The sequence below is a fragment of the Gambusia affinis genome, linkage group LG20, assembly GCF_019740435.1.
Source record: "Gambusia affinis linkage group LG20, SWU_Gaff_1.0, whole genome shotgun sequence".
NCBI lineage: Eukaryota > Metazoa > Chordata > Actinopteri > Cyprinodontiformes > Poeciliidae > Gambusia > Gambusia affinis.
In genome coordinates, this window is record NC_057887.1 from 8986073 (window position 1) to 9006208 (window position 20136).

At 38.1% G+C, this 20136-nt stretch overlaps 2 protein-coding genes across 6 annotated transcripts in view; both read right to left on the reverse strand.

Annotated features, from left to right (window-relative positions):
• bsk146 (brain specific kinase 146) overlaps nucleotides 1-4453 on the reverse strand; it is a 21648-nt gene extending 17195 nt beyond the window's left edge. The window contains exon 1 of one of the 2 annotated variants that reach the window (XM_044102516.1): nucleotides 4439-4453. The gene's annotated coding sequence lies outside the window, so the exon portion shown is untranslated. Of the gene's footprint in view, nucleotides 1-1836; nucleotides 2208-4438 lie in introns of those variants that run through there. The other variant, XM_044102515.1, reaches the window with a different exon arrangement.
• Nucleotides 4454-4642: 189 nt separating this feature from the next.
• The window catches only part of wu:fj29h11 (protein NO VEIN), a 53320-nt gene continuing 37826 nt past the window's right edge, over nucleotides 4643-20136 (reverse strand). For all 4 annotated transcript variants that reach the window (XM_044102517.1, XM_044102518.1, XM_044102520.1 and 1 more), the window contains 5 exons: nucleotides 7771-7902; nucleotides 7458-7682; nucleotides 6595-6733; nucleotides 5844-6009; nucleotides 4643-5238 (listed from right to left, as the gene is read on the reverse strand). In XM_044102517.1, coding sequence (XP_043958452.1) covers nucleotides 4834-5238; nucleotides 5844-6009; nucleotides 6595-6733; nucleotides 7458-7682; nucleotides 7771-7902 — 1067 coding nt within the window. In that variant the 3' untranslated portion in view covers nucleotides 4643-4833. The remainder of the gene's footprint in view (nucleotides 5239-5843; nucleotides 6010-6594; nucleotides 6734-7457; nucleotides 7683-7770; nucleotides 7903-20136) is intronic.

Here is a 20136-nt window from a genome sequence, read left to right on the forward strand (position 1 = left end):
AAAAGTTAAATAGTGTTCCTCCTAAATCCTGGATTGTGACATGTTCTGATTCTTCAGCTGGTTGCGAAGACATTTACCACATTATCAGTCCGATGAGGACAAATGACAGGCAAAGCTACCACCACAACTGGATTCTCACTGGCAAAGTCGATGTTTAGCCCCAGACTGTTCATGTAACCCACATTAGAAGCTATGACTCATCATGCTGGAGTGTTTGTAGATGTGCAGTGAGTCGACTTCAGTGTGAAGTAAAGGACAAGGCCTTCTCTGATCAGCAGACACACGCAAACAACCAGGCAGAATATTTACCTGGATTTTTATTTGTGAAAAAAAATATTTTTGCAGATTTACCAAACAATCATGCAAAGATCCAAAATAGCCAAACTTTTTCATACTTGAACTACCAAACAGTAGGCTAACCACAAAGTGCTTCGTAAAGGAGCTATATCCGGGGTTTTTTCACCGTTCACTATAATTCTAAACTCAAATTACTAAACTCAATAAATCTACAATTAAAAGAGATTTATAGATAGTTAAAAATGAATATTCGTTGTAATTATAAAAACACATCTGTTAGGAATTACTGTCAACGCGTCACTTTGTCTGGTGAAATCAGAGGCGAGTGTTTTCATCCTGAAGCTGCATTTGAGGCTCTTGTTTTGAAGCAAGATAAGAAGTAGTTCCTCGGTTGCTTTGGTGTCTCAACACAGTCGGGTAATAAGGACATCTTCAGGCACACTGGCTTACAAAAGCACAAAAAATGCCACATCACTGTTAAATTGTTTGCGGCTTTAGAATTTTGGCTACAAAAGAGAAAATACTGGAATAATTCACCACAATTTCGGTCGGCACTAAAGGCCATCATTTGGTTTAAAATCTAAAATACTGGTCAGACCCGAACTATTCTACACTGAAACAAGATTTCTTTGAAGCAAAGTTTCAGATTTATAAATCTTTCTTTATTAAAACACAAGAAGCAGCATTTCAATTTTTTATTTTTATTTTTTTGCATTAATGTGAAAGCATAAAATCCACAATGTGACTAACAAAAGGGTTTTATTTTACCCCTGACTACAGATTCCTAAATCTTAGTTTTCCCAAAAATTCTGCTAAAATCTCCACTGTTGTTCTCTTGTACCTGATATCAGATTTAGGTTTATCACTACAATCCTCATCCTTCAGAGAAAAAATTTAATCTGCCAATATTCAAACATGTAGAAGCTCAGTCCTCAAAGGCAAACTAAAATCGGTATTAGCCAATTAACAGCCTGATTGGTGCATTTCTAAAACGAAGACACATATTTAATATTATCATTCTCTTTTCTTGCTGTTACAAAATCGACCATTATGTGCATCATCTCTTAGAAGCAGAGCGCTGTGCTGCAGCCACACAAGATGTAAACACGGTGTTCGGGCGGCGTTTCACGGCCATCATCAGTATTCTGGGAGCCAGTGTTGTGTTGCATCTTAGTCTGCTCAGAGTTAGAGGAAATCAGAAGCACTTTACAGCGCTTGAAAGAATATGAAACAAACGCACATGCAGAAGGCGCTGCAGACACACGATAAGCCCCAACCCCCTCTGTGCGTTATCCAAAATGACACAGAACAGATCACAAGAATGGAAAGCAGCGCTGTGATCAATAAAAATATTCAAAATATTAAAGACTCGAATTCAGCAACATCAGCAGCGGTGAGCGCATTGTTTATAACGTGAATCAGTGCTGGTGTGCTCAGAGGTGATGGGTGTTAAAGCACAGTAGGACATGATGCTGCTGTCTGCACTGAGGAGGTCGGGGTGCAGGTGGGGAGACACTGGAGATTTCTCCCATTACTCACCCTTCAGTGGGTTCCCATTTAGAGGCTGAAGTGTCCACCCTGTCCACGCAGACTCATAATAATAATAATAAACAGGCAGATCGATGAGAGCGATTACTACAGTGAGGTAAGCCTGACCGACGCGTCCAGCCAGAAGCCTCCGCAGAGCTGTGTGTCGCTGCTGGATGTGGATCCGAGCATCCTGCTCCCCTCCCTGCGGCTCTGCGTCCTATTGTCTCCGCATCGCTCTGATCTCCAGGTTGGGAGGAGAGGAGACGAGATGAAGACGGCGCGAGGAAGGAATGGGGAGAGGGAAAGCCCTCCCCCTCCTCGAGGCTCCGGCCAATCACGGCGCTGCTCCGCCGGGAGCCGCCGCTGCTCGCTGTCTCCGTACAGACTATGCTGCCTTCGTGGGTCATCGGAAATATCAACAGTGCACGCAAACGCGCTAAAAACAACAAAATTAAATTCCAATAAATGAATAGTAGAAGTATACTTACAGGTACGTCCTTGTAAATTAAAATATTAATTTAAAAAAAAGTTCATTTACATAAATTTGTATAGATTTTATAAATGTGTTCCACACCAGTTGAGTTAGAATAGAATAGAAACAGATAAATAAATAAAATAAAAATAAATAAATCATTTTTGGCAAAAACCAAAACAAAACAAAAAACCCACAAAATATCAAAGTGTTAAGAAACAATTAATTAATTATTAGTAACATAAGCCAATGCAAGAGTTCACTATTGTTTCAAATAATTATGACCAAAAGCTAATCGAAACTCTAAATTTTGTCTCGTAAAATAAATATAGGACATAAGGCCACTAAAAACTGTTATTTTATTATATGTTATGTCATGAGAACAACTGTCCAGCTGTCATAAATATCCTCTTCAACAAAGATAAACTAAATATGAATGCATGTCTTCCCCTTTTGTTATCACCCTCTTTCCTGTCAATTAACTATCAAATAAAGGCCACTAGAGCCAATAAAACCTTTATAAAAGAAGGGGGGGATAACTATTAAACAAAGTTCACATCATGAAAATACATAAATAATGAATCATACAAATTTTCTGATAACCATGTTATCAGAAATAACAACAGAATATTTTGAGATCCTAGATGTCCTCAGAAGTCAAAAGATAAAGATTCACACTGAAAGTGAGCCTGCTTAATAGTTTAAATATTCATGAGTGAAAACTAATACGGAAGATCGAAAATTACCAAAAGTTTAAGATTAGGAAGCTATTTCTACCAGAAAGCCAAATGTACATGCTTCACATAAACGCAGCACGGGTCCAGAACAAAAGGGCAGCTGTGCAGCGCAATAAATGCACTTCTAATCTTAATATATCTTTAATGGAAAATAATGCAGTAGTCGTTTATTAGTGATGCAGTGGCGCTGAGTGAATGTGAGATACTGTCCTGGACTGTTAGGATCTGCTGCTGCAGGTCCAGACATGCACTGACGCAAAATGTCCTACCACTGATTCAGGTAGAACAGGCTACAGCGACCGATCCATCGGAGGAAACAGCTCCATATATCATGGCGAGGTGATTATTAGAGGAAACCGCCTCTCCCCATAGGATGTTTTCTAAGATCTCCCCTGCATTACAGAAGTAGCTACTCCACGCTGTTCAAAAAAACAAAATTCACCTTCAGCACGTAGATAGATGGATGAACAGAAGGGGTTCACAGTACTTCATGTTCACAAATCTCTCTTATAGGAAAACGTGATTTTCAATATTTTATACAAACATCCCCACGTCATAGTGCTACCACCGCCATGTTTCACCATAGGAGATGTTATCTTTTATCTTCTTGTCTTTATCCATTTGAAAAGGACAAAATGGATGATATGTTCAGGATGCTGTGCATGCTAGTCAGATGGATGGCAATGTTTTGGTAGGTTTGCCACACTCTTTCCATTTTAAGATTATGTAGTGTGTTTAAAGCGTGAAACATTTTACAAGTTTCACTAAGTCAAATTTTAAGTCTTTTAAGACCCTTATGAATAAAATTTTAGACCTGTATCACGGCAGAAAAGTTCAAAATAAAACTGTACTATACTAGAACTGCCTAGCGTTTTGCACGTAACACTGGGTTGGCGACAAAAATGAACCAGTGGTAAAGACGAACGTCCGCAAGAACCTATGATAGACGCAGAGCTAGCCAATTAGCAAGGGTACGTTAGCAGCTGTTTAGCGGTAGCCTCAACTGCCTCTAGTCATGATATGAAAATGTCGACAAAGGCGGCTCGAACCTTTGCCTGAAAGAAAAGTCAGATTAAATAGACCTATCACAAGAAAATGTAAGACTCGTTTATGACAGATATGTACCAAAGAATATTACATTTTTATGTATATTAATGTCAAGCTTTTTAGCACAGAATGAATGAGCGAGAGGCAAAGACTTACCAATGATACCCCAAAAAGCTAGCTAACAAGGCCACATTAGCAACTAGTTAGCGGTAGCTTCAACTACTTAAAGTCACAGAATGGAATGAACGTCTGTCTGACACGAAAGTCCAGCAGTAAAAATAAACTACATATTGTTCAGTCCTGCCTGCACAACATTTAAGCCGTGAGATGAATGTATTTAAGTGTGTGTTCACACCTGAGAGAAGTTGCTTTCCAAATTTGTTTGTGCTGTTAGTGTCTGTCTTTGCTGTGAAAACTGGTTGTTGAAAAATATTAGTGATGTAATCAAAAGTCAGCCTTCCCTTAATATTTTTTTATTTGCAAAATAAGTAATCCTCTTTCCAAGTTACTTAAGTACATACACAAATAGATGATTATAATAAAGACAAACTCCTTCAGCTGAATAACAAATTATGTATTTAAAAGCGATTCTTGGATAAAAAAAAAAGGAACTGAAATTAAGAGTGTGGCGACGCACGCCGGGATTAAAACACCTGATATACAATAGACAAAGGTTTAAAAGTACATTATATGAAACACTTGATATTATGACAGATACAGTGCAAATACTTGTGCAGATCTAACAATAAACTACACAAAGAGAAACAGAGCCAGGTCCTTGGTGTGGAGATGCTGCGCCAGGTTCTGAATCCGACACAGACGGACGTTCTGAGCGTCCCCGGCGCTGTACACTCTGTAGATGTGGTAGCGCTCCTTCTCTTTCAGAGCGAAGTCCAGCTCGTTGGCCGACATGTGGATGAAGGATTTTTCTCTCTTCACTGTCGACTTGACCTCTACAAATATGGCTCCTGCCTCTCCGAAGGCCAGCTTGAAGTCGTAGGGCTGGCCGCTCTCGCCGCTCTGATTGCACCAGAGGACGTGGGTGGGCCGCGCGGGGTCGCTGCTGTCCCTCCAGTGGCACAGGAAGGAGTTGACCAGCTGCTCCCCCCACTCGCCCACTGCCGCCAGGTCCATCTGCTCGTCCAGAAACACCACCTGGAGAAGGATGTAGCCGTTATCAATAGGGATCCACTTTTTTCAATTCCGATACCGATAACTGAGGGTTAGTATCAGCAGATACCGATTCGATACAGAAAAATTGTTGAATTGACCAAAAAAATAATTTTTTTGTTAAAACACAGAAATAAATTTACTGAATTCGAAATGTACTTGATAACTCTGCACCACTACAGCACACTTAAATACTTCCAATGGCTTAAATAATACCAATGGCTTCACAAGCTTGGTGAAACGTGTAAAAACACAATTAGGATTATTAAATAAATAATAAAGAAACTGAAACTGACAGAAACAATAAGTTGACCACTTTTGTCAAACATTTAAAAAATAAACTACAACAAATTAGGAATTCTAAATAAAGTGTAAACTAAACAGAGACATTGTGTATAGCACAAAATATAGAATAAGTCTGAATAAATTCACACTTATGCGAGATCAAATTTTTTTTTCAATATTGGGACCAATACAGATATTGATATCAAATCGGTATATTGCCAGTTATGAAAACTAAACCGCAACCAGAGCATCAAAGCCTCACAGAGAGCGAGAAAGAGAGAGAGAGAGAGAGAGGTAGTACTGACGGTGTCGGGTCTCTGGCAGGGGAGCTCCATGTCCTCCAGTGTGGTACGCAGTGAGTGGTCTTTGTCCCACTGGGGGAAGTCCATGTTCAGGAGAGGACGCTGCATGTCCCCAGCTACTGCCGTCCCCTGGAATGTACCGCAGGGAACCACTGCCTCAGGCCCCACCCTGATGGGGAAAACAGGCAAAGAAAGGATGGGTTAGGCTAACAGTTAGGGCTCAAACGATTAATCGGATTTCATTCAATTATTGAAATAATCGTCAACTAATTCGGTAATTGATTGTTGACTGGAGTAAACGGACTCAAAAAAGAGGCCGTTTGGTGAAAAAAACCTAACATATTCAGGGAAGTAATTAAGCCGAAACTGTGCAAAATATATATACTTATACTGCAGGAGACAACACATTTGTTTAGAAATACTTTTTAGTCAAAACAAGTGGAATGGTTTTATCATCACCCGATTCAGATTTACTAAAAGAATGCTATGGTATTGCATTTTAGGCAATATACTATTTACGTTATTTAAAAGGTTAATTTAATTATTTACTAATAATTGATATTGAAAAAAGAAAAGGCTTAAGTGGTTAAATGAAATATCTGTAGAATGTGCACATTCTTATCTGATTAATCGTCAGAATAATGGATAGATTACTAAAATAATCGTTACCAGGAGCCCTAGTAGCGGTGAATCCCAACGTTAGTTTTCTACATGCATAATTCAGACGTTGTTAGACAAACAGGAGACAACCTACAGGCTGTTTAGAGGCAGCTGGTTGCTGGAAGGTTCTGCAGGCGGCTCAGATGGAGGACTTGGCGTCGCCACGGGAACCAGCCTCTCCTCTCCACCGTCGGCTTTGTGGGACTCGGCGGTCTCAGACTGCTGGCTGCGCTCTGGCGGGTGACAGACGACACCAAATGGAACAGGAAGCTTTAACACAACGTGCTGAACACACACAATCTGTGAATGTTGCAGAGACAGTTTCTTCTTTTGTCTTTTTTAAGACTCTCATAGCTTTAGAGTTCTTCCAAACTAGTAATCACTGTCACTTTAAGACTCACAAATGAGATCCAGGAAAACTTTTTCCAAGTGTTTTCATCTATTGAGATAACTGTGTGGTGAGGAGCTGACGCTGCATCTTCATTTTTAAACACGGCAGTGGCAGTATTATGAATTTCACAAAATAGTGAATTGGCTATAAAATGCTTTCAGAATGTGTAGTACATTCATCAACTAGCACAGGTAACATGAACACACCCCTTTGGCTCAATTAAGTGGAATTTGTGATGGTTGAATACGGGGGAATAATCATGCTAGAAGGGCCTAGTCAAAGTCCTGACCTAAACCCAATCAGAGTATTGGTGTCAAGACTTGAAAATTACAGTTCACAGACATTTTCTATTAAATCTGACTGAGTTATTCCAAAAAGTACAAAGTATAACCAACTCTAAAAACACGCCACACTTTTCAGATTTTACTAAGCCGTTTTTCCTCTTTTCGGTTACTAAATACAAACACATTGTGGAAGCGTTGGGATGAAATGTGAAAGTATTTGAGGTGTGTGAATACTTTTACAAGGTGCCGTCGCTTCAAAAGCAGCAACCAGTGTGTTCACACCTGGAGATTTTGGAGCGCTGATGGTCGCCGCATTGGCGCGAGGTTCCCCGGGACGGCTCGGGACTCTCTGAGGGCCCTGAGGGTCTGCAGGCCTCCTGGGGGCCTGGTCTTCCTCGCCGCTTCTTCTGCCGGGACCCGCTTCCTTCTCTGGGTCTCGATCTTTAGGAGCGGCAGGAGGAGGCCACATCTTTAAGACGGCATCTACCACGTCACTTTTAGGCTGACCTGGAGGAGAGAGATAAAAAAATCCTTTAGTTGATTAAAACACAAGATTAAACGTGTTATTAATGTGTAGAAGAAGCATCTGAGCGACCTGAATGGCTGCTGCCTGTGTTCGACATGGAAGCTCGAGGAGGCCAGCAGGCCAGCGTTTGTTCCCCGTCTGTTTGAGGGGGGAAAAACGTCTCCTCTGGGGAGCTGATGGAAGAGTAGCTCCTGAAAAATACTGCCAAAAAAAACACAAAATATTTTATAGAGTCAGACAGGGAAAAGAACATTAAATGTCTATAATCACATCTTAACAAGACAGGTACGATGCCAATCAGATGATTCCATTCGTGGGAATGAAAGTCATAAAAATGTTTAGTATTCACTGACACAAACAACTACGGCTTCTTTAGATTGACTCATTATATCAGGAAGTTGACATATTGATCATGTTTAAATTATACACCAATGAGTTTAGAATTCGAGGTACATCCTGAAGCCTAATGTTAACCGACTGGACTAATTTTAAAAGTCAGTGGTGGGCACCGCTAGCTAATATTTATCTTCTCCGACCCTGAAGAAATAATTATAAACACTAGTTCCACAAATACTAAAGTGCTAAATTAACACAGTATTGAGCAGAAGCTAACGCTAAAGTGCTAAATTAACATGGAATTGAGCAGAAGCTAACGCTAAAGTGCTAAATTAACATGGTATTGAGCAGAAGCTAACGCTAAAGTGCTAAATTAACACGGTATTGAGCAGAAGCTAACGCTAAAGTGCTAAATTAACACGGTATTGAGCAGAAGCTAATGCTTCTGTTAAATGCTAACATGGTTTTTAATGAAAGCTAGTGCTGAAGAGCTACAACAACATGGTTGGTAGCTGAGATAAAGGGCTACCAACCATGAAAATGGTATTGAGCAGAAGCTGATGCTAAAGCACTACCATCAACCATGTTGTCCACCATATGTCACAAGGACAATGTGAGGAGGCTCTCAAATGTAAATGTTTGTATGTTTCTAACTCGCCTGGTTGTTTGTTCATATAAGTGTTGTATTCATTAGTTTGTTGTGTACTTGGCTCAATAAAAAGAAGTTGAGAGGAAACGGCTAAACAGTCTTCACACTAAATGAAAAATATTAGCGCATTAGTTAGCATAAGTGTGCCGACCACTGTCAAAAGTAGCTTTGATGTATTTTTTGGGATTATTGTCCAGCTTAAAACACCCGACTGATTGAGTATCAACCAACTGACCCAGACTGTTGCCCTCAAATTTCACTAAAAGGAAAACTGGTCAGGATGATCAGGAGCAATTCAGATATGACCAGAATTATCATCAGAACCTTGTTGATGGACAAAAAGTTTGCAGTTCATCTTCAAGCTGCAGAGGGAAGTTTCATCTATATATCACTGAGGCTTTGCATTCCAGTATGAATAATTTTGACCCTGTGTGGATAACATCATCTGCTGCTGCTGAATTTGTAAGGCTCAAGTGAAACATTAAAACAACATAATGTGTCAGAAACGTCTGCCTGGCCTTGTAGGTCATGAAAAAGATTTAGTGGTGAAAACATCTTTAATCACAACAATACTTGTGGGGGGGTGTTGTGATGTAAAGAGGGAGATCTGCTCCTTTTGCTCTTTGAGCCTTGGCAACAGCTGTGCTTTTATGTCGCCTGCTTTTATGTTTTGCGTGTCTGCTCATAAAGTGAGCAGACACGCAAAACAAAAATACGTACACACACACACACACACGCATACGGGTTTTGGTGGTTTAGAGGGACAATTTTTTCAAACCAGTTTTTTGCAACACTAAACAGTCACCCCTTTCCACTTGTGCTAGAAAGACGTAGTAAGTTGTCAAAAATCTTGTTTGAGCTACACAACATAGATCTCACTTGAAAACTTCAATACACACATCAGAACTCAAAATACAAGAACCTGATGCAATGCTGTATTAGAAGGACAGACGATAATGAGGTGCTTGGCTCCGCCCATGATACCAACAGTAATTGTCAGGGCCAATTTTATTTATCAGGACCACAGCATACACAAACATGAAATATATATGTATTAAGTCCAAACATGGAAATATGGAATATGGCTACACAGAAAGTGGACTTTATTTACAGCACCTTCACTAAGAACTAGAGCAACAATTCTGTTTGTGAACATAAAGGAAAATCTGTGAATGGCAAAGTTAAATGAATTATGGGTCTATTGTTAAATCAAAAAGATAATGCTGGCATTCTATTATAGTGGCCAGTTGTCCTTTCTTGATGTGTTCGCCAAAGTGCCTCATGACCGCAACAATCTCCAGGGAGATCATGGATGCTTTTTTGCTCTCCTAGCACTTTCCATAGATGCTAGAAAAAAGAAATAATTCATTAGTGAAAACCAACTCCAATTGTTAATTTTTCTTGGTTATAAATTATGTAATGCCTGTTTTCAAATAAGCATTCATAAAGAACATACATTAGTGGGAGAAGCTACAGAAATGAGCATGTAGGTTGCATCGATGAAAATTAATTTCTGCAAATGCCAAACAGGTTAACACTTGGTATGGTTGCTTGGTATGTATGATTAATTATTTGAGGGAATTCTAGAAAAAATTTTTTTTTTCATAATTTAAAATTGCATTTGTTTGACAAACAGGCCTCAGCAGCTGGTGAAGAACCATCCAAAGCCAAAAGACTTGTTCCTCCTTCTAATGCTGGTGCCTAGTCTTTTTTCCAGTGAAGGAGATCCCACTCTGAACCATCTCACTGACTCCACCAAAATACAGGTTCTGTACAGGTGCAGCATCAGCAAAGGGCCGTTTATTGAGATCTCTGGTTTCCTAAAACCAGAGATTAATCAAATTTAAGATGTTAAATTTGGTTAATATCTTAAAATTAACCAAATTTAAAGATATACTCTGATTACTTTGCTTATTAGTTTTGTGGTGCTTTGATATTTTGAAAAAAATATTAATATGTGAATGTATTTCAGATTAAGATTGGGATAGAGAAAGTAGTATAAACAGTCCCAGTACTGATCACCAAATTAGATTTTCTAGCATCTGAACATTGGCTGTGTGAAAGTTTATCATTTTAATACAAGGCACAGTTAAATGGTATGTGTGTGGTAATTTAAGCCAGATGACATATTGGATAATGTCTGCTCAAAATATCATGCATAAAGAAGAACATGGTCACCCTATTGCCTTTCAGTGGTGTAGATCATTACTTTTGACCATGCTTCAGTTGTGCTTTTGAGCTTAACTAGCTTGGTGTTTCAAGACTTGTGTAGGTGTGGTGATTTACCAGAATTTTTATTTGTGTTCCTTTTCTGGGGGCTCTATGTCCTTCTGTTTTAGTTTTCTGTTGAGCTCTTTCCCTTACCATCTGTGTTTACTTTGTGCTGAAAAGAACATATAAAATTATGGGGTTAATCAACTGAAAAGTAAAGAACACTTGCTTAAGGTGAGTCTCTTCCCAATGTAGAAAACAGTTCTCCATATTCCTGCACATTACATGTTGAATATTACACAAGACCTGTGTGTCTGTGCACTTCTACATGTAACTTTCAATTTTTTGTAACTTCAAAACTCAGTCCTCTATATACCTGCATCTTACATGATGAATATTACACAAGACCTGTTTGTTTGAACAGTAGTTAATACCATTTTAATGACTTCATTTAGAAAATAAGTTGGTCTATGGAGACCAATAGTACCTCAGGAGGGTTGGTTAAAAGGATCCCCATGCATCCACGTCACCAGCCTGATACGGTTCCTTTGGAAATCTGAAATGTAAAGAACACTCATTGAATGCGAGTTTGTTCCCAATGTAGAAAACAGTCCTCCTTATTCAGGGACCTTACATTTTGAGTATTACACAGGACCTGCGTGTATAGGCATTTCTACATGTCACTTTCATTCTTTCAAAACTATGTCCTCCTTATTCTGGCACCTTACATGATGAGTATTACACAGGACCTTTGTGTATGGGCGTTTCTACATGTAACTTTCATTCTTTTGTACTTGTAATTTCAAACCTCTGTCCTCCCTTTTAATGCAGCTTTACATATCAAGTTCTAGACAATACCTGTGTGTTTGAACAGTACTTAATAACATTTCAATGACTTAGTTTTAGAAAATATGTTGGTTGTTGGACACCAAAATTACCTCTGGAGGGTTGGTTGAACAGGATCCGCATGTTTCCACATCACCAGCCTGACACAATTCATCTTTGGAAATCTGAAATGTAAAGAACATTAATTGAATCCAAGTTTGTTCCCAATGTAGAAAACAGTCCTCCTTATTCAGGGACCTTACATTTTGAGTATTACACAGGACCTGCGTGTATTGGCGTTTCTACATGTCACTTTCATTCTTTCAAAACTATGTCCTCCTTATTCTGGCACCTTACATGATGAGTATTACACAGGACCTTTGTGTATGGGCGTTTTTACATGTAACTTTCATTCTTTTGTACTTGTAATTTCAAACCTCTGTCCTCCCTTTTAATGCAGCTTTACATATCAAGTTCTAGACAATACCTGTGTGTTTGAACAGTACTTAATAACATTTCAATGACTTAGTTTTAGAAAATATGTTGGTTGTTGGACACCAAAATTACCTCTGGAGGGTTGGTTGAACAGGATCCGCATGTTTCCACATCACCAGCCTGACACAATTCATCTTTGGAAATCTGAAATGTAAAGAACACTCATTGAATGTGAGTTTGTTCCCAATGTAGAAAACAGTCCTCCTTATTCAGGGACCTTACATTGTTAGTACTACACAGGACCTGTGTGTATAGGCGTTTCTACATGTCACTTTCATTCGTCTGTATTTGTAATTTTAAAGCTACGTCCTCCTTATTCTGGCACCTTACATGATGAGTATTACACAGGACCTTTGTGTATGGGCGTTTTTACATGTAACTTTCATTCTTTTGTACTTGTAATTTCAAACCTCTGTCCTCCCTTTTAATGCAGCTTTACATATGAAGTTCTAGACAATACCTGTGTGTTTGAACAGTACTTAATAACATTTCAATGACTTAGTTTTAGAAAATATGTTGGTTGTTGGACACCAAAATTACCTCTGGATGGTTGGTTGAACAGGATCTGCATGTTTCCACATCACCAGCCTGACACAATTCATCTTTGGAAATCTGAAATGTAAAGAACACTCATTGAATGTGAGTTTGTTCCCAATGTAGAAAACAGTCCTCCTTATTCAGGGACCTTACATTTTAGTACTACACAGGACCTGTGTGTATAGGCGTCTCTACATGTCACTTTCATTCGTCTGTCTTTGTAATTTTAAAGCTATGTCCTCCTTATTCTGGCACCTTACATGATGAGTATTACACAGGACCTTTGTGTATGGGCGTTTATACATGTAACTTTCATTCTTTTGTACTTGTAATTTCAAACCTCTGTCCTCCCTTTTAATGCAGCTTTACATATCAAGTTCTAGACAATACCTGTGTGTTTGAACAGTACTTAATAACATTTCAATGACTTAGTTTTAGAAAATATGTTGGTTGTTGGACACCAAAATTACCTCTGGAGGGTTGGTTGAACAGGATCTGCATGTTTCCACATCACCAGCCTGACACAATTCATCTTTGGAAATCTGAAATGTAAAGAACACTCATTGAATGCGAGTTTGTTCCCAATGTAGAAAACAGTCCTCCTTATTCAGGGACCTTACATTTTGAGTATTACACAGGACCTGCGTGTATAGGCATTTCTACATGTCACTTTCCTTCTTTCAAAACTATGTCCTCCTTATTCTGGCACCTTACATGATGAGTATTACACAGGACCTCTGTGTATGGGCGTTTCTACATGTAACTTTCATTCTTTTGTACTTGTAATTTCAAACCTCTGTCCTCCCTTTTAATGCAGCTTTACATATCAAGTACTAGACAATACCTGTGTGTTTGAACAGTACTTAATATCATTTCAATGACTTAGTTTTAGATAATATGTTGGTCGTTGGACACCAAAATTACCTCTGGAGGGTTGGTTGAACAGGATCCGCATGTTTCCACATCACCAGCCTGACACAATTCATCTTTGGAAATCTGAAATGAAGAGATGTATACTGAATGAGTCCATAGAAAATAAAATCCACCTATTTAATGAACCTGTCCAGCTGATTGTTAAACAGACATTTTATGTATTGACACTGCAAAATATGTCTCCTGCTATAAAATGTTCATTAATATAAGGTCAAAATATATTAATTTACATATGACAGTTTCTAGCATTTTGGATAGCGCTGAACAAGTTGAAATGGTGGTCTGGTTAAGTCTTTCTCCAAAATCTGGTTTTAGGCACTCTGCTAATCACTTCTTGTTTTCAACTATAATGAAACTCTGTACTACAACTTGACATTTCCTTCAAAAATATTTTCAATGCTAGTAGAATGACTTGTGATAGTATTTTCACACTTACTACCCTTCTTCTCCATAGCCAGTCAGAATCACTACAATTATAAGTCATTTCTTCCCTGGACCAATATATTTGAGTGCTTACAAACAGAGATGACGTCTTCCATCCACCCTTGTAACTTTCATTTTGTTGTTTGTGTTCATCTCTTCATCATTTACCAGCCTCCCCAATGATCCATGTTCTCTGGCAGCATCAACACTAAAATATTAAGTATGCTATAAGAATAATTATACCATGCAACGGAAATGATTTTGCATATTTGGTGTTTGCATGTCAGAAGAATATTCCTCCAACTAAAACTACTTTTACTGATGAAGCTGAAAATGTTTACATCACTTTGATTAAATATAAAATAAAAACAACATTAAAACAGTCACATACCAAAGCTGTTGTCCATTGAACTTGAAATCAAACATAAAAGCCTGGAGTGCATCATGGTAAATTTTCAATCGGTTTTCTTGTTCCTTCCTACTTATGACTTCCCTCTGCACTCAATAAGGAAATCTCCTTTTGAAAGCACTGGCAGCTGAACACACCCCGACCTGCAGGTAAACATAATGAGTAAGGTTGAATAAACTTTAAACAATGCATATCTTTCAAATAGTAGCAAATGAGATTATTAAAATTTTTCAAAATCAGTTAATTGATCTAATTTGAGGTCTTTCTGTGTTACTTGAACATTTGTTTGTCAGCTGAGTGGTGCTTCTAAATGTCACTCATTCTTTTATACTTGGAATTTCAAAACACAGTCCTCCTTTATACATATATATATATGATCTATGCTAGTGTGCAGTATAAAAATAGTTTAAAAGTCAAAAAGCAAGACAAAAGTAAACAAAAACAATCCTTTAATAAACTCTGGAATCCTGTACGTAAAAAAGTCACAACTCACCTTTAAATGAATTGATGTATTTTACATCAAATCCTCTTTATCTTCACCCAAGGAGAATAATAGCTGGCATCATGTTTGGGATTTCTTTTTGCTCTCTGAGACCTTGTTGCTGACATCTCCTGCAAAGATCAGAGTAATTTGTTGTTGAGTAACAACATGATGCTTTAAATCAGGAGTGTCAAACTCCAGGCATCGAGGGCAGTGTACTGCAACTTTTAGATGTTCCTCTGGTCCAAAACACCTGAATTATATGACTGAATTAGCTTCTAAGGGCAGTCAAGTTGATGACCTGCTGATGACCACCTCATTTGATCCAGCCATGTGGCATCACAGACACATCTAAAAGTTATTGTATACAAGCCCTCAAGACCTTGAGTTTGACACCTCTGCTGTACACAATATGATTTGATTTTATTGTATAAAAACCTGTACTGAAGTACACAGTATTACATAATTGACTTTCTATTGACAGGTTCTCAAAACCTTCAAATATTAAAACATTATCTTAATAGTAATGATTATTACAAAGGATAATTTGTGCCTGTGAAAGAATATCACTCACTGATGCACAGAAAATGTCCAAATACAGTTTTGTCTAATTCTGGAGTGAGCCACCTTCCCTTTAAACTCTGGTACACTGACTAAGATGGTTGGTGATAACTAGCTAAACTGAAGCAAATCAGATGCTTTGGTGCATCCAAACATCAAGTAACCTACAACATTCTTCAGAATTACAAATCAATATGTACTTAAATGTCTTAAGAGATTCTGTATGAGTCTTACCTCTTCTTCCACGCAAAAGAAGTTCAATTAATACTAATGGCTTGCACCTGGCCTTGATGGACTGTACCATGTTGATAGAGTAGGAGGGGTACAACAAAAGGAGAAATCCATTTTGTTTCTGAAGCACACAAGGTCAGATTTTTTTTCAGAAACAAGAAAACAAATTTATTTGAGTTATATTTTGTAACTTTCATTCAATATTTCAAAGTTAAATAGTTTATCATACATCTTTCTTTAATTAGGAAACAACAGTAAGATGGTATCTCTCACCAGCAATGTTTAATCTTTTATCAGGAAGGTCACTTCTTTTAATCATTTCTGTTCAATCAATTATTTAAGTTTACTTCTATAGCACATTTCAACACATATATATATATATATATATATATATATATATATATATATATATACACACACTAGATCACTTTATGATATAAAGTGTTCAAAACACTTTAAATCATAAAACAAAACTGTTGTCTAATGGCAGACAACACCAGCAGAAAAAGGTTGTCTTATGTACCTGCCTACAGACAAATTAGACTTCTAGACAATCTGCATGTATGCAGAGTAGTGACATTGAGATAATGACAAAATATCAATCTAAAGTTTTGTGCTAACAGTAACATAAGTAATCATAATATTTTTGGCACTTTAAATATTTTTAAATAAATGCTTTTTATATTTATATTTGTAATTCTGTATTACTCCATGAGTGGTTATCCTTCTTTCAAATTCAAAATACTTTATTGATCCTAAAAGGAAATTAAATTTTAAAAAGCTTGGGTCCTCTACCACAGGCCTTGGAGTGTGAGTGGTCTTCACAGTATATTAACAGTTCCCAAAGGTGTGCTTCTCTGTATCAAGAGGTCTGATGATGTATTGTTTGAGCCACTCTTCCAGTTTAGGGTCATTACCCCAAGGGTTTCAGTGACCACAGGCACTACTGTTGCCCACACCTTCCACTCTTTTTAGCCTTTTGCATGGCATGCATTATTAATTCATCTTTAATATTGGGGCTGATTGGGCCCTAATGATTCCAAAAACAAAGAGTTATCTTTTTACATGATATGTGGACATAATTCTTCTCAGAAAAATATTTATTCCTTTTAAATCACCATGTTTAGCACCATGGTAAATCTCTACAGTTGCCAACTTTTGTAAACTTACACCACAACAATAAACACTGAACATCTTGGGTCTAGCCTGTAATATGTAATAATCTTCCACTACCACTAAGTCATAAAATAATGACCTAACATATGGACACCCAATCCCATGTAGAGCTAAATTTATTATTGTGGGCTAGACAGCCCAAAATAAGTCATCCACTTATGTGGATTGGCCTCTATTGCTACGGTACTAGGCACCTGCTTGTGTGCCACCATAAATACCACCTCTGTGCTGTGTTTCAGTCTAAGCCTTTTTGTCCATTGGTAGTATTGTTTGCTCGCTATTGTAAACACCCTGTTGTTATGATTATGCATCAGAACAAGATAGCAAAGTATAAACAATATTTTCAAAAATCAGTCCAAAAACACAGTATCAAAACAAGAAGGAGCTTGTGTCCCAACCAAAGCTATCTGTCCCCCAGAACGGCAGGAATGAAAGTTTAAAAGTTAAATTCTCAATGAAAGAACAGGGCTACTCCAATGTGCTACAACCTTGAGAGGCACAATTTTCCATTCATCATCAGTAGCATTTGAATTCTTATATCAGTGGACTGAGTTTCCTCCCTTTTCCATCTTATCATTCCAGCATGGTATTTGATAACTGTCAATGCATAGCTGTTGATTGCTGGACCTTGTTTCTCTCATTGGACTTGCCTTACTTATTGTAGGTACAGTAGTTTGCAAAAGTATCCATAGCCCTTGAACTTTTCCATATTTTCTGACATTACAACCGCAAACATATTTTTACAGAATTTTATGGGAAAGACAAACACAAAGTGGCATATAGTTGTGGAGTAGAAACAAAACTATACATGATTCAAAACATTTTCTGCAAATAAAAGCTGAAAAGTGCAGTGTACAAAATCTTCAGCCCCTTTCCCTAAGTGCGACCAATTGCCTTCAGAAGTTGCCTGATGACTGCTAATGACTAAATAGTCCACCTGTGTGTAATCTAATCTCAGTATAAGTTCAACTCCTCTAAGACTGCCTCAAAGGTTAGTTAAGAGAATATTGGGAAGCAAACAGCATCACAAAGTCCAAGGGACACACCAGACAACTCAGGGACAAAGTTGTGGAGAAGCTTAAAGCAGGCTTAGGTTATAAACAGGTTCCACGAATCATCTGGAAATGGAAAGAGAATGGCACAGCTGTGAACCTACCAAGACAAGGCCATCCACCTAAACATACAAAAGTCCCATTTGCCCAGAAGCCATGTTGGGATACAGCAAAAACAATAAGACGAGACCAAAATTGAACTTTTGGCAAAATGCAAAGCATTACTTGTGGTGGAGAATGGACACTGCACATCACTCTGAACACACCTTCCCCACTGACAAACATTTCTTTTCTTCATTCTTGATTGTAAGATGGATTGAGCCAAATACAGGTCAATCTTGGAAGAAAACCTGCGAAGTCTGCAAACGACTTGAGGCTGGGGCGGAGGTTCACTTTCCAGCAAGACAATGACCCTAAACATTAAGCCAGATCTACAATGGAATGGTTTAAAAACATTCATGTTAGAGTGGCAAGGTCAAAGTCTAGACATAAATTCAACAGAGAATCTTTGGCAAGATCTGAAAACTGCTGTCAAGTCAAGTTTATTTGTATAGCACATTTCAGCTGGAAGGCAGTTGAAAGTGCTTTACATCAAAGAAACACAGAACTAAGAAGTCATACAAGTAACATACACTGTGTTCCAAATTATTATGTAATTGATATCTTCTCAGATTTTATTAAATGGTCAATGGAAATGATGGTCAGTATGATTGTCAAGTCAAGAACTACTACAGTATAAATAAAATTTTACTGAACAAAGCTCCCAAGGAGAACAGTATTTTTTCAAAAAGAAACTCAAAATGCACTGTTCCAAATTAATATGCACAGCAGATTTTCTAAACATTTTATGGATTATAAAGAACTGCAAACAGTTCTCTGAACTAATCAATATTTGAATGTGCAGCATCACAAGTACTAAAATCAAAACCTAATTCAATCAAAATCCTCTTAATAGACTGAGTTACGTGTTCACATAGGACCCCTTCTTTGATATCACCATCACAATTCTTGCATTCATTGAACTTGTGAGCTTGTGGATAGTTTCTGCTTGAATTTCATTGCAGGATGTCAGAATACCTTCCCAGAGTTGTTTTGATATCAACTGCATCCCACCCTTAGATCTTCTGTTTGAGGAAACTCCAAAGGTTCTCAGTAGGGTTGAGGTCAGAGATCAGAGGAGGATGGTGACCTCACCATGAGTTTTTCCCCTTTCATGCCTATACACAGTGGCCTTGCAGCATAAGATGATGCATTGTCATGCATGGAGATGATTTTGGTATGGAAGGTATGGCTCTTCTTTCTGAACCATGAAAGAAAGTGATCAGTCAGAAAGTCCATATACTTTGCTGAGGTCATTTTCAAGCCTTCAGGGACTCTGAAGGGGCTGACCAGCTCTCCACATGATTTCAGCCTCCACTACCTCCTTGTTGATGTCACAGCTGTTTTGGAATTTGGTGGCCATCCATCATCAATCTACTACTGCGAACATCTGGACTATCCAGGGTTGCACATCAGTCATCAGTGAACTAATCTGTTTGAAAATCAATCTTCATGTACAGTTGGGCCCACTGCGACTGGTTCTGCTTGTGAGCTCTGGTTAGGAGCTGCCAAATAGTAGGTTCATGCACTGCAAGCCTCTGGAGGACCCTTCACCTTGTGGTTCCAGCTTCAAGTAACTGCTTGCTGCTATGTAAGGGCATTTTAACAGCTGCTCTCTTAATTTGATGAATTTGTCTAATAGAAACCTTCCTCATTCTGCCTTTATCTATACAAACCCATCTTTGTTCTAAATCAGCCACAAATCTCTTCACAGTACAATAATGCTTCAGTTTCAGTTAAAATATTTGATGTTTTCATATCTTGTCATATAGCACTACACTATCTGATGATTTTGGTCAGCAAAGAGATCCTTTCTCTTTCCCATATTGCTTGAAAGCTGTGGCCTGCTTAATAATGTGGAACATCCTTCTTAAGTAGATTTCCTTTAATTAAGCTCACCAGACAAACTAATCCGAAATTAATTATAGTGATTAAAAGAGCCCTGACACACAATACCATCTATAAATTTAATAGCACAACAAAAATGTAATCTTTATAACAGTTAAATCCAATTTGC